General features: G+C 35.1%; 1 protein-coding gene across 2 annotated transcripts in view; it reads right to left on the bottom strand.

Moving 5' to 3' along the window:
• Positions 1-14,228, bottom strand: part of Fas1 (fasciclin 1 Fas1 domain-containing) — a 239,328-nt gene that overhangs the window by 16,297 nt on the left and 208,803 nt on the right. For both annotated transcript variants that reach the window (XM_083110839.1, XM_083110840.1), the window contains exons 9-11: positions 11,334-11,545; positions 9,261-9,441; positions 6,899-7,037 (exon numbers count right to left, since the gene is read on the bottom strand). In XM_083110839.1, the coding sequence (XP_082966965.1) occupies positions 6,899-7,037; positions 9,261-9,441; positions 11,334-11,545 (532 nt within the window). The remainder of the gene's footprint in view (positions 1-6,898; positions 7,038-9,260; positions 9,442-11,333; positions 11,546-14,228) is intronic.

Raw genomic sequence — 14,228 nt, 5'->3', positions numbered from 1 at the left:
TTTTATTTAATGGAAATTAATCCTGCCATATATCGTATTGGACTAAAAAAAAGTTCAAAGGGAAGATATTACAGAAAGAGCTATTAAAATTCAAACCCCTCTTTTGCCTTGCACACATGGATATGAGCATGCAACATGAATGTTTGTTCAAGACTAACAATGGAATGTATGCATATGTTGTACACAACAGATTAAAGGTGTCCCCACAGAAAAAATCAAAGGGCATCAAATCTGGGGACTGTGTAGGGTTATTTCATAGGGTCCCTATGACTGATCCTACTTCCAGAAACATTCTTGGACAAGCCATCTTCGCACACATACAATGAAATGCAGGGAAGCTTCATCTATATTCCATACAAATAAATTCTACTTGTTATTAAATTCAAGAAGTTAGAATGCTCATGTACCTATGGAAATTGTACATAATTTTAAAAACCTCTCCTGAGGAAGTAAAATCTCTCCTCGCCTCTTTGCCGTTATACTAGACCTTAGGCCAGATGGAATTCCCACAATTTTTATTCGCAAAACTGCTGGCTCCTTGGCTTTCTCCCTGTGTCTCTTATTAAATTGGTGTTTTTGTACAGGTGAGTTTCCTAAACTGTTCAAGCATGCCAATATTATACACATCTATAAATGTGGAGACAAAAGTTCCATAAAAAGTTATAGAACAGTCTCTTTTTTCATCATTTTCTATTCTCAGTGAGAAAATAATCAAAGTCAGATTGCTACGGTTTATAAATTACCCGTAGCGTAACAGCCCGTGAGGGCCAAGGCCTACCGACTGCCGGGATAGATCATCAAATCAGTTACGGGATGAGATGTGGTCAGCATGATGTGCAGTCAGTTATTGTTGTAAGTTTCCATGACCGGGTCATGCCACTCATTCGTAGCTCCCCAGTTCCCTCATGATGGTGGGTAGCCACCAGTTGAATACACAGGCCGAAATCTCAGAAAAAGTTGTTACGCTTACACCAGAAGATTTGAACCTGCACATGTCCCGTAGCCAGAGCCCAAAGCTTGCACCATATGGCCAAAATTTGGGACTCTAAAGTTTAAACATCCCTCATATAAATATTGCTCAGCGTGGCTCTTGCTTGACCAATCTATCAAAAAGCATATTTATTCTTTGAGTAGCCACATGACCAACCCGCAATTTAAATGCTCTTCCACAATCCTAGTACAAGGCCCTGCCTTATCCAACACACTCTTTTCTACAGACTTCTGCACTTGTATAACAAGATGAAAGAACAGTCTCCAACAATCATTACAAAGTGTGATTGTATGTATGTGTAAGTTTTTAATTTTTTTTACCTGGGTCGGTTTTGTTTTGTTGCTCTTCTGCTGTTATAGTTTTGGTAAAAATGGCTGTTCAGTACTGATCCTGAAACTTTAGGTGAATCCATTCGTTTGCAATACTGAGACTATACTTTTGAGACACCCTGTTTGTACATGTGCAGTATGTATACATATATATCTGTTTTCCTTGGTTTCTTAAGAAAATACTGATTCATGTGATAATAGCAGGTTCCATGACCTTTGTGAAACTGTCACTTTTGAAACTATCTTGACAAAAGCACCAGTTTTTTGTTTGTGTACATGGAACAATGTTATGGTACACTTCTGTTCACAAAAAGTGGCACACTCATTTTAGTTTCATGGCCGGAAGTACATTCAAAGTAAGTGTTCGGAAGGCAGCAGTGTTGCTTACTCTCAATCAATTTAATCATAAACAGGCAATTTTGTGTCTCTCCAACTCAAAGAAAAGGGCTAATGGAAAGATTACAGCGTAAATATTAATTAACTGGATTTTCCACTTTTACAATCAAAGTAATGTAAATGTGAAATATTCCTGAAATTTATTTTAAAAAGAAACAAATTTCTGACGTTTGTGATGTAGTTATCACAATTCGTTACAATACGAGGGACCCGGGTTCGAATTTGGCCTGAGCATGGGCGTTCTTATCGAGTCTCCCTTCATCGTTGTGAGTAGCCGAAAATGAAAGAAAAGCAACACTAAATAACGAAAAGGAAAATGAACGCAAAAAGAATAAGCAAGACAGAAACACTGTTGTTGCAATTCCTGAAAATGATGCCAGAAAAAATATTTCGGAAATAGTGTTATCCTAGTACAGGAGAAGGCTTGAAGAATAAATAAACCCCTTCCCCATACACTTTGACAAACAGAATCGCAAAGTTGACACTGAATATGCGATGGGAAAAATAATAGAAATCCTAAAGGAAGAAGAGTTTGTCACAGCCGGGGGGGCACATGAGAGGGGAGAGCCCCACACATCAGTCATCCAGGCTATTAAAAATAAGTCAATGGTTATCCTCTGATTTAACTTTAACAGTAAATGGAATTTTTGTAAAATAAAAATTGTAGGGCTTTACTTGTTTTACACGTACAGATTGGTTTCGTAATGGAGCACAAAAATAGAATTGTGATCCTCGTAAAATTCTTACTGAATGAATGAATGTCTCCGTAGATTCCAGAATAATGACTCTTTATTTTGAAATAAATAGTTTAAAATAAAAAAAAATATGTGCCGTTGGTTAATAAGATTCGTCGTCACATAGCAGAATCCGCTATATTGAAGGAAACTAGAGAACGGTTATCATTTAGGGTTGCAAACACTAACCTTCCACAAAAGCACAATTTCCCAAAGTCTTCATTAATTTTCATGCACAAACTTCACTTGTATTTTGTCAGCAATGTGTACAGCATATGAACCCTATATGATGAAGCGTATTGCTGTCAAATTTATGTAATTAGCGAGAAGCGACATCAAAATTTTGAGCTGGACAGGAAAAGATGCAATCTTATGGATAAATTACTCGAATAGCTTGGTTTCTTCACCGTGGCTTGTGGCCATGTTGGCTAAAGGCCAGCTTTGTAAGCGGAAATCCTAGGTTCGAATCTCCTGTGTCTCCAAAATATTGTTTCTTACCAAATGGGTGCTACATAATGTATTTTATTCTCGTCACACCAATTGAAGCCTGAAACTTTGTTATTGTTTGTGTGCCAATAAGAAAATTTGTATTGAATACTCGTTCAGAGAACGTGACTGTTACTCGAGACTACTTGAAATTGAGATTTTTTAGTTGCTGCTAAGCCTCGATATTTAAAACAAGTGCTAAAATGGAAAATTGTTGTGTGATAAAACACACCATTAATATTCTGAAAAGGAAAACCACTGAAATTAAGTGAGTAAGTTGTGAGGAACATCAGCAGATGTATTTTAAGATGTTCAGTCATTCACGTGTCACTCTCCTCGTTTTATACATAGATAGATATTTACAAGTGACCCACTCGATGAATGCTCGCACCTTAATAGTAATTTTCAGATGGAAAACAAAGAAAGCCTGGTCCAAATTGTAAAGTCAAGACGTGTGCAGATTGTAGATGTTATTATCAGAAACAAACAGAATTAATCAGTAACTACAATTATTTACCTAAACATCACTCATATGGCACTTAGAATAGAGCTGTAAAATATGTATTTTGGATAATTAGCTGGTTGAATTATTATTCTTATATTATACTTATTATACTTCTGCATACTTCTGCTTTTGAGGTGCAATTTGAGCGAAACAACTGAATCCGGACTGCAATCTAATATTAATAGCAATAGAACGATTGCAGTAGAGATGAATGGGACAAATATGTCGTATCCATTCACATTATACTACGCAGATAACGTCTGGGGTAATTTATCGTATGAATTGGCGTTAAGTAAATTCGACATTACATTCCATGGAATGAATGTTTCCTTGTTACGAACTATCTGCACAAAAGCTTTCTCTTGTCTGTTGGCTTTCGCGGAAGCTGCTTTAGACTGCCAAGATCAAGTATTCTCCATGTTCAAGGAAGGTAAGCACTAGTGACGTAGTCACGAGAATCTGTCAATCCAGCTGTTCCTTCTCTGCGACCGAGAAGCAGAAACAATTTATTTTGCTTTGGTATAAATTAATAAACTGCAAGTGTCGCGAGTTCGAACCCTATCAGGATCAGAATTTTTTCTTCTCTTTATTTACACAGTAAACAGTGAAGTGTAGCAAGATTCGAAAGTAGATTTTGATATTTCAGTTTATTTTGACCATCGATGTATAATATGTAATTTCAAAAACCACCAACGTTCAATTCAATAGCAAACATTCAGATGTAAAAACATATGGAGCTAACGGGAAACCTATATTTCTGAGCTCTTAGAGGTTACATAGAGAAGGAAAAATTATACATTTATTTCAAATATCTCTATTTTTACAGGGGCACAACAGTGATTTTTTTTAAAAACTTGTCAAAAGTCTGTGGATACGTCACACTCACACTTCAATTATAGTCGGGACGGGACTCACAGTTGCAAGTGAAAACTGAACAACTATGTGCCTGCCACCTGCTATCGAACCCAGAGCCACTCTATTACAAGGGGTCTAATTTACAACACAACATACAAAAGTCTCTCTTTTATGTCATGAAATTTATCAATTTCTAATTTAGCTCACGATTAAGCTGGAGAACTATAAAATTAACTGTCCAAACAAAAATAAATTAAATTAATAATTTTCCAACAACATAAAAATCAAATAATCCACATTTCTAGATAAAAAAGAGACAGGCACACTTTCCATCAAGTTTATGAATAATATAGTCACCAAAAATAGTGCTTTCTTTTTAAACAAACATTACTAGAAAGCAATTTTGGTCGATAATTTTAGTTAAAAGTAGTTTTTTTTTTTTTTAAATTCTTAGTAATAACTCCTGCAACCGGATCTAATGATATTCCTTGACGTTTACAAAATTACAGATTTAGAAGAGAGGGTTTATCCAAACACTTACTTGTGCACTATGAAATAACTCAAACTCAAACAGCTAATATTTTACAGCTCTATTCTAAGTGCCATATGAGTTATGTTTAGCTAAATAATTGTAGTTACTGATTAATTCTGTTTGTTTCTGATAATAATTTCTACAATCTGCGCACATCTTGACTTTACAATTTGGACCAGGCTTTCTTTTTTTCCAATTTTCTCACAACTTATTCATTTAATTTCAGTGGTTTTCTTGACAATATTAACAGTGTGTTTTATCACACAACAAATTTCCATTTTAGCACTTGGTTTTAAATATCGAGGCTTAGCAGCAACTAAAAAATCTCAATTTCAAGTAGTCTCGAGTAACAGTCATGTTCTCTGAACGGGTAATAGTTTCAATACATATTTTCTTATTGGCACGCAAACAATAACAAAGTTTCAGGCTGCAATTGGTGTGATGAGAATAAAATACATTATGTAGCACCCATTTGGTAAGAAAAATTATTTTGGAGACACAGGGATTCGAACCTAGGATTTCCGCTTACAAAGCTGGCCTTTAACCGACATGGCCACAACCCACGGTGAAGAAACCAAGCTATTCGAGTAATTTATCCATAAGATTGCATCTTTTCCTGTCCAGCTCGAAATTTTGATGTCGCTTCTCGCTAATTACATAAATTTGAAAGCAACATGCTTCATCATATAGGGTTCAAATGCTGTACACATTGCTGACGACAAAATACAAGTAAAGCTTGTGCATGAAAATTAATGAAGACTTTGGGAAATTGTGCTTTTGTGGAAGGTTAGTGTTTGCAACCCTAAATCATAACCGTTCTCTAGTTTCCTTCAATATAGCGGAATCTGCTAAGTGACGACGAATCTCATCAATCAATGGCACATAATTTTTTTTTTTTTATTTTAAACTATTTATTTCAAAATGAAGAGTCATTATTCTGGAATCTACGGAGACATTCATTTATTCAGTAAGAATTTTACAAGGGTCACAATTCTATTTTTGTGCTTCATTACAAAACCAATGTGCACGTGTAAAACAAGTAAGCCCTACAATTTTTATTTTACAAAAATTCAATTTACTGTTAAAGTTAAATCAGAGGACAATCATTGACTTATTTTTAATAGCCTGGATGACTGATGTGTGGGGCTCTCCTCTTTCATGTGCTCCCCTGGCTGTGACAAACTCTTCTTCCTTTAGGATTTCTATTATTTTTCCCATCGCATATTCAGTGTCAACTTTGCGATTCTGTTTGCCAAAGTCTATGGGGAAGGGGTTTATTTATTCTTCAAGCCTTCCCCTGTACTAGGATAACACTATTTCCGAAAGATTTTTTTGCATTCATTTTCAGGAATTGCAACAGCACTATTTCTGTCTCACTTATTCTTATTGCGTTTTTTTCCTTTTCGTTATTTAGTGTTGCTTTTCTTTCATTTTCGGCTACTCACAATGATGAAGAACACCCAAGGTTAGGCCAAATTCGAACCCGGGGCCCTCATATTCTAACGAATTGTGATAACTACTTCATCACAAACATAAGAAACGAGTTTCTTTTTAAAATAAATTTCAGGAATATTTCACATTTACATTACTTTGATTGTAAACGTGGAAAATCCAGTTAATTAATATTTACGCTGCCATCTTTCCGTTAGTCCTTTTCTTTGAGTCTGAGAGACACAAAATTCCCTGCATATGGTTAAATTGATTGATAGTAAGCAACACTGCTGCTTTCCGAACACTTACTTCGGCTGTACTTCCGGCCACGAAGCTGAACTTCAACTCAAACGAGTGTGGCACTTTTTGTGAACAGAAGTGTACCTATTATTTCATAATAGGATTTTCATAAATCCAACAGCAGTATATCAAAATGCCATGCTAGAAGCCATACCACCATTTTAGCATTACTTTCGTTTCTCAACACTGATGTCCATTCCTGCTGAAAACATAACTTACTTAAAATAAAAAGTAAAACATTTCCCATAAGGAAAAACTGTACAAGCTAAGAAAAAAAGCAAACAATAACCTTCTATAAGCAAGACACCGTAAAATAATCTTAAGCAGTCAAATCCTTACCTGTTACTCCTGCTTCTACTGAAAGCTTCAAGTTGCCTCTGACAGTTCCAATCTGGGAAGAATTCTGAGCCAACTTGTTCAATTCATTCATGGAAATAGACTGGCCAACAACTAAGTGCCTTTCCAATATGGTCCTTGCCTGAAATAATCCATTTGTTGATGATTTTTAGCATAAATACAGTGTAATTGCATAAATTTATATATGTACTAATCTTAAAAGGTGCATACTGAATACTTCAACTGTGAAAGATTAGTTTTTTAGACTGTTTCAAAAAACACTGCTTCAAAGAGGCACTTGACATTTTAAATGTTAAAACATTACATCGTTTAGAATTTACCCCCAGAGTATTCATTATAATCATTCAGTTGATTTTCCTGACTGTTGCCTAGAGGTGGCATAACACAATTTTCTATTACCAATATCTAGAAAGCAATGAATCCATGCAAAATTTTTTTTTGAATGTACCCTATGACAAACTGAAAAAGGATGAATCAAAATTATCAATAATAATGAGAGATGAACCAATGTTCTGCTGATATATACATCTGATGGATACCGATGACTGATATTCTACCAAAGTAATATACAATTGTAAACATTTAATGAAGAACATAATTGGTTCGATTACTTCTTCAATTAACATATGTACAGGCCATTCGGTTTAGCTTGAGCTCTGGCCTTCAGATGTGCGGAAGCCTGTCGGTCAGCGTGGCGATGCGAGAGTTCCACTGAGATCAGAGTTGCTAACCGCTTTAACAATTACCTATATCTATAATCTGACTTTGAGCTTATTGGTAGGTGTTTTCGGGACTTACTGATGTTTCGTTTTAGTTTTAGTCTTTTTGTTTAAGCCACAGTTCGAGAAAGTGATAGTTCAAGGAAAAGAATGACAGAGGATTCTTTGTGTCGGTGAAACCCCTCAGCAAAAGAGGCATTTTCCCTCTCCGGGGAAAAAGAGGGAACAGATTGTGTTATCATGAGGAAGGTGATTGTTGACATGTGTTGCTTAGGGCATTTTTATTCAACGTAAACTGAGGTGAAAACTGGAAAGATGATGCAAGGAAGCAAAGTGATACACAAAGTAGAGAAATTATCTCAATGTGCACATGTTTATGAAGAAAGAAGCGGACAGAGGTCTTGCCTTGAATGTTAAACAAGTGCAAAAACATGTTTCCGAGGCTGCTCGTGTGTCAAAAAGTACTTTGAAATGGCTCTTAAACTAAAATAATCGCAACAAAGTAACTGGGAAGGGATTAGTAACACCTAACAAAGCATGCAGAAGAAAGAAATTTAAAAGTGATATGGACGAATTTGATATGTGTGTTATTCGTAGAACAATTAACGAATTTCATGATCATGAAGAACAGCATCCTACTTTAGATTCATAAGTATTTTTTTTATAATGAGACAACAGCATATAGCCTTTGCCAGTTTCATGTCTATTACAATTGTAACTTCCGCGAATTGCAACACTGCTCCTATGAGTCACGTGATGTCTCCCGCAGATAACAAACATTTCCCACTTTACGCATGCCAGAGCTCAGGCTAAACCGAATGTGCTGTAACATGTGAATGCAATGGGTTTTGCCTTTGAAAAAGAAACTGCATATTTATGTCACAAGACCAGGCCATGTGAATTACAATGGCATAATTTTGCACTAAATTGCAAGATATTTATAGATAAACCAGATTGGTAAAAATAACAATGTTACCAATATAATAAAACACTGACATGCCTATATCATACTATCCAGGTGATTTTTTTAACAAATTTTACAACCAGACTGCTAAATTGCAATTATAAAATGCAGAATAGATAGTTCATTAGAATTGTATTGCTATATAAAATAGATTTTTTAAAAAATTTGATGACTGTATTCACATTAGTATAAGTTGGACCAAGCTTCATCTTCTGTATACATTTTTCTTTAAAGAATGGTACATATGAATTTCCACCATTTAAAAAAAATAACTCTATATGGTTATATCATTATTTTTTACGTAACAACCGAAATCTGGGCAGATATAGATCTAGGATTAAATTTTATCTTATGTGACATTATGAATATTTTTAGATCAAAAAGTTGGTAGATTTACATGATATAGTTCAAATTGAAAACTATATTTTAATTTTTTTTTATATATTAACTACTATAAATTGTTTCAATTTTTATGCACAGCATTGGTTATCAGGTCAAAGTAATATCAGCTCAGCCTTACTATCAACATACACATTAGCATATTTCATGCTTCTCTAGAAAACTGAATTAATTTACTTTACAGTGGTTTAAAAAAGTTCTCCACCTTAAAGCTCCTGACAAAATAAATCTTCTTTCAAAGTGCAATATTAATCAAACTTACATGGTAAGCGAAGTCGTTCATAAAGAGCTTCTTGTAGGCCGAGAGCTTCTTGTAGGCCGAAGGGTATTTCACTTTGGCATCATTCCATGCGAAGTTAGAAGGAGCAAAGAAGGTAAATGTTTTCTTTGTATCCATCAACTGTTCATTGAAGTATTGGCTGTGTCCAAGTTCAAAGGTTTTGCTGAAAATAGGCAATTACATAAAATTAATGCCATTAACACAACAAGGACTTGAACTTACTTCATGCAACATAAATCGAGTAAAAGAAATTCACATCTGGAAATAATAGAATATGCATGGTGCAGCTCAGTTCTTTCACGTTACTGGGGTTACTTAACACACTAGATATTAGACAAAAAAATATTCCAAATCAGTCAGGGTTTCTGTGGTCCACAATTTTATGACTGGAAACAAAACATAACAAAACCAGGGTGGTTATGGGTCCAAGAATTTTAAATAAATTCAATTCTGGTCAGGAAGCATAAATGGGTTCTGGACCTTAAAGAACCATTTTATCTGTAAAGTATTTCAATTCGGTCCAGGAACCTTTATTCCAGATCAATTAGTCCAGTAACCTTTTATGCAGACGAATTTAAATATGGTCCAGGAACCTTTTTTCCAAATCAATTTAAATGCAGTCCAGGAACCTTTTTTGTGGATGAATTTAAATATGGTCCAGGAACCTTTTTTCCAAATCAATTTAAATGCAGTCCAGGAACCTTTTTTATGGATAAATTTAAATATGGTCCACAAACCTTATTTTCCGATCAGTTTAAATAGGGTCCAAGTTCCGTATTGGAATTAAACAATACAAACTTAGAACAAATTTAAATTGTGCGAGAAAAAACTTTCAGTCCTGTTGCGCAATCCAATAGAACCCATTAGAACTTATGTGTTCCTGGACCTTCAACAAAACTGAACAAAACTTACCACAGATGATGAAAGGGCAACTAAAATGTTTTACATAGAAATGTAAGCAATTCAAGCTCGACGGGGAATCAAACATGGGTCTCTTGCTTACTGTGCTATTCCTCTACAAATTGAGCTCCTAAGCACTAATTTTTCACTCCCGCTGCTTTACCTGTGTCGAATTATCTGTCGACAATACTGCAACGGCATCTATCACCTTTGAAACATTAATGACATCAATGGTGGCTAGAATCTGCCAGCGTAAAATTGTATATTACCTTATAATTTGGCACACAAACTACAATATTGGTCAATATTGACCAGACACCAGGTAAGCACATTCCTATGGCTGTCCAGTCGTTATTGGCAATATAGTGTAGCAAATGTACCATGTAGAAATTTAAGCAAAAAAATAGTTTCGACCTAGGCTCTAAAGTCTTTGTTGAGCCTGCATTCTTCACTTAAATGTATACATGGTACATCTCCTGACTGTGCTAAATTATAAGATCAAAAAGTGTTATTTGAGAATTCTGTACTTTCCTCATTGATGTTCAAGAGATTATGGCTAGTGCTGTTGAAAATACCTGACACACTCAATTTTCTCATCCATTGGGCTTCACGGGCATTAAAAAATTAACAATTCTGTGTCAGTGCTTTTTAATTGTAGATGAATGTATTCAGAAAAATGATCATTTTTATTATTGCTATATTATCATGCACTAAAAAGTTAGAGTGAAATTCCAGTTTATATTTGACTGACCCACGTAATATAAATCAAAAATGTTAAAGCAAATTTTGAATTAAATGTGGTAATATTTTCCTGGAATTCAAGAAATTTCTGTTTGGTACACCACCTTCCAGGATAGGGACATAGGCAAGCCTTGACTGACCACTGTGGTAATAAACCTCCAGGTTTTGATTTCTTGATTTGCTTTATTTTTACTTCACTTTTTGTGCCACTTCTGGCTAATTTGTGAAGATGGAGATGAGTGATGACATGATGAAATTGATGAATGGAAACTCACAAACATCCATGCCCAGGCTGGGATTCGAACCCAGGACCCATAGCATCGTAGCGCGATGTGCTAACCACTCCACCACGGGGGCCGGCTTTCCTCCAGGTTTAGGAATGACCTAGTGATAGTTAGCAGTACTACTTCGTACCTCAGCATTGGATCCATTGACAGCTTCTCAAACACTGTGGAGTACGGGATTCCAAGTATCTTGTCTATAATGTGAATGATTCCATCGGTGGCTGCAATGTCTGGTTCAACGATAGTTGCATTCACTCCGCCACCTTCCACAGTCACGGTCTGGTTTGTGTTGTTCTCAAGAATATTAAAATAGAGCTTCTTCTTTGGAGCCTCAGTGTTCACCTAGAACATGCACAAATTAATAAAAATCTTCTGAAGATTACATAACAAAGTCTTACTATATGTTTGCATATTTTGAAGTGACTGATATGTTAAAAAATATATAATGTGGATAGCCAAGATAGGTAGTCAGTTAAAGCTTTTTTTCTGATCAATCTAGTGGGGAGAAAAATACATTAATTGAACTCTCTTCTATTAACATATTAGCAATGCAGCAGTAGCGTACGCAGGATTTCATCAAGGGGGGTGTTATTTCTAAAACTTTTTTCCAAATTCAAATTACCATTGTTTTATTATACTTTAATTAAATAATAATAATCATAATTAATTAATAATACTTATAATTAATTAATTAGCTAAATTAATACTACTAATACCACTACTATTAAGTAGTAGAGATCTACATAAATATAGTATTTATGAAAACATTAGAACAAAATTACTTTCTAGTCATTCGATTTTTATCAAATCCTGGGAGCATTTTTTTTGTTTCTTTGTTACGAAATAATTGTCTGGTCAACGAGGTGAGACATTTCAAGGGTGAAGAAGATCCATAAATACAAGAAAATATATTAAAATAAATTGAAATAATCGAAGTATGGAACTCATCCAAGGAGCTGCGGTGATCTGGTTGGTAGAGTGTCTGACAAGTGACAATCACGCGGGAGATCCGGATTTGATTCTCGAAATTGGTTGGAAGTTTTCCGGCTTCTTCCCCGCATAAATGTCCCCGATAATTCACACCTGGATTGTCTCCCTGTTCTTACCATCAAAACATTTTACAATAGTTAACCTTATTGTCGTTTGAATAATTGTCTAGTCTACAAGGTGACACATTTTAAAGAGACGTTGAAACATGCTGCGGTAAACAATATAATGGGAAGGCGAATTGGTGACTGTATTCTTGTCCGCCTAGCCTTTGTCTATGCATTAGCCTCTTACAACGTACCAATAACTTTATTTAGTTAATTCTCATTGTTCACACACAAAAAAATACATGTTCGTTGAACACTGCGTACGTAGAGGGGTGGCCGATGGTGTTCCAGCCCCTACCGAAATTTTGAGAAAAATCAGAATTTTCAAATAAAAAACTGTTAAGAACTTTAAAAAATCAAAATGTGTAAATGCGAAACATCTTTTAAAGTGAATCCCGATGACCATTTTTGTCTTTGAATACAATTTTAATAGACTGAAAAGCTCCAAAAATACGAAATATTTTATATGCATCCTGCCCTCCAAAACAAAGCCATGTGCTATCCACATTTACTATTCCAGCCTCTCCGGGAAAAAAAAAATCCTGCGTCCGGCAGTGTATTGAACATTGTTGCAACTGAGATAGAAATCAACTTTTTTCTCTTTTAAATCATAGTTACTCTAACCTAACCTCATAAACTCGTGTTTATTTTCAAGGCATCACTCTGAAAGACACGTGTGTTTGGAATGCTGTGCTTTTCTCGATGCTGCATGGAAATAATAATTCAAATTATTATTATTATTAGTAGTAGTAGTAGTAGTAGTAGTAGTAGTAGTAGTAGTAGTAGTAGTAGTAGTAGTAGTAGTAGTAGTAGTAGTAGTAGTAGTAGTAGTAGTAGTAGTAGTAGTAGTAGTAGTAGTAGTAGTAGTAGTAGTAGTAGTAGTAGTAGTAGTAGTAGTAGTAGTAGTAGTAGTAGTAGTAGTAGTAGTAGTAGTAGTAGTAGTAGTAGTAGTAGTAGTAGTAGTAGTAGTAGTAGTAGTAGTAGTAGTAGTAGTAGTAGTAGTAGTAGTAGTAGTAGTAGTAGTAGTAGTAGTAGTAGTAGTAGTAGTAGTAGTAGTAGTAGTAGTAGTAGTAGTAGTAGTAGTAGTAGTAGTAGTAGTAGTAGTAGTAGTAGTAGTAGTAGTAGTAGTAGTAGTAGTAGTAGTAGTAGTAGTAGTAGTAGTAGTAGTAGTAGTAGTAGTAGTAGTAGTAGTAGTAGTAGTAGTAGTAGTAGTAGTAGTAGTAGTAGTAGTAGTAGTAGTAGTAGTAGTAGTAGTAGTAGTAGTAGTAGTAGTAGTAGTAGTATTATTATTATTATTATTATTATTATTATTATTGTCCCATATCTTTGACTGTGAAAAATTGGCCATTTAATTTTTTTCTACAGCATTTTTCATAACATTTCACCAGCTCAAGGGGGGGGGGGTTAAACCCCGTAACCCCCCCTTGCATACGCCACGGCAATGCAGTATAACTAATGTATGGATTTGTATGCAGCACTAACTCATAAAAAAAATATGAAACAAAGTATAGTGAAATATGTCATTAAATATGTAACACGGTACAACATGTACACTTTCTGTATCGGTTTTTAAAACATAATAAAGACATTTTCTGCTATGAACTAACAGTGAGTACATGGGCGTAAGTTGGCTTTGGGCACTAATTTAATAAAAAGTACTTTTTTTTGTTAAAATCCACACAAAACACAAACAGCACGATAAGAAACATTTTAAAAGTTGGTCCATGCTTTCAACTTCATCTCGGAGTCATCATCAAGGCAGGTCAAGAGATAGTAAAGGTCAAGAGATAGTAAAGAAGACATGATCGAGGTTCTGATGATGCTACATCACCCATGTACGCATGCAGTACACCCATGTACAGGCTGGGATTCGAACCCAGGAACGTTGGTTGCAAGACCGAAAGTTGACCATTTCACATTTATTTTCAGAT

The sequence above is a fragment of the Lepisma saccharinum genome, chromosome 24 (assembly GCF_977018435.1).
Source record: "Lepisma saccharinum chromosome 24, izLepSacc3.1, whole genome shotgun sequence".
In the NCBI taxonomy this organism is placed as follows: Eukaryota; Metazoa; Arthropoda; class Insecta; order Zygentoma; family Lepismatidae; genus Lepisma; species Lepisma saccharinum.
The sequence above is the reverse complement of the archived record's forward strand: the minus strand, read 5'-3'. Positions and strand labels throughout refer to the sequence as shown.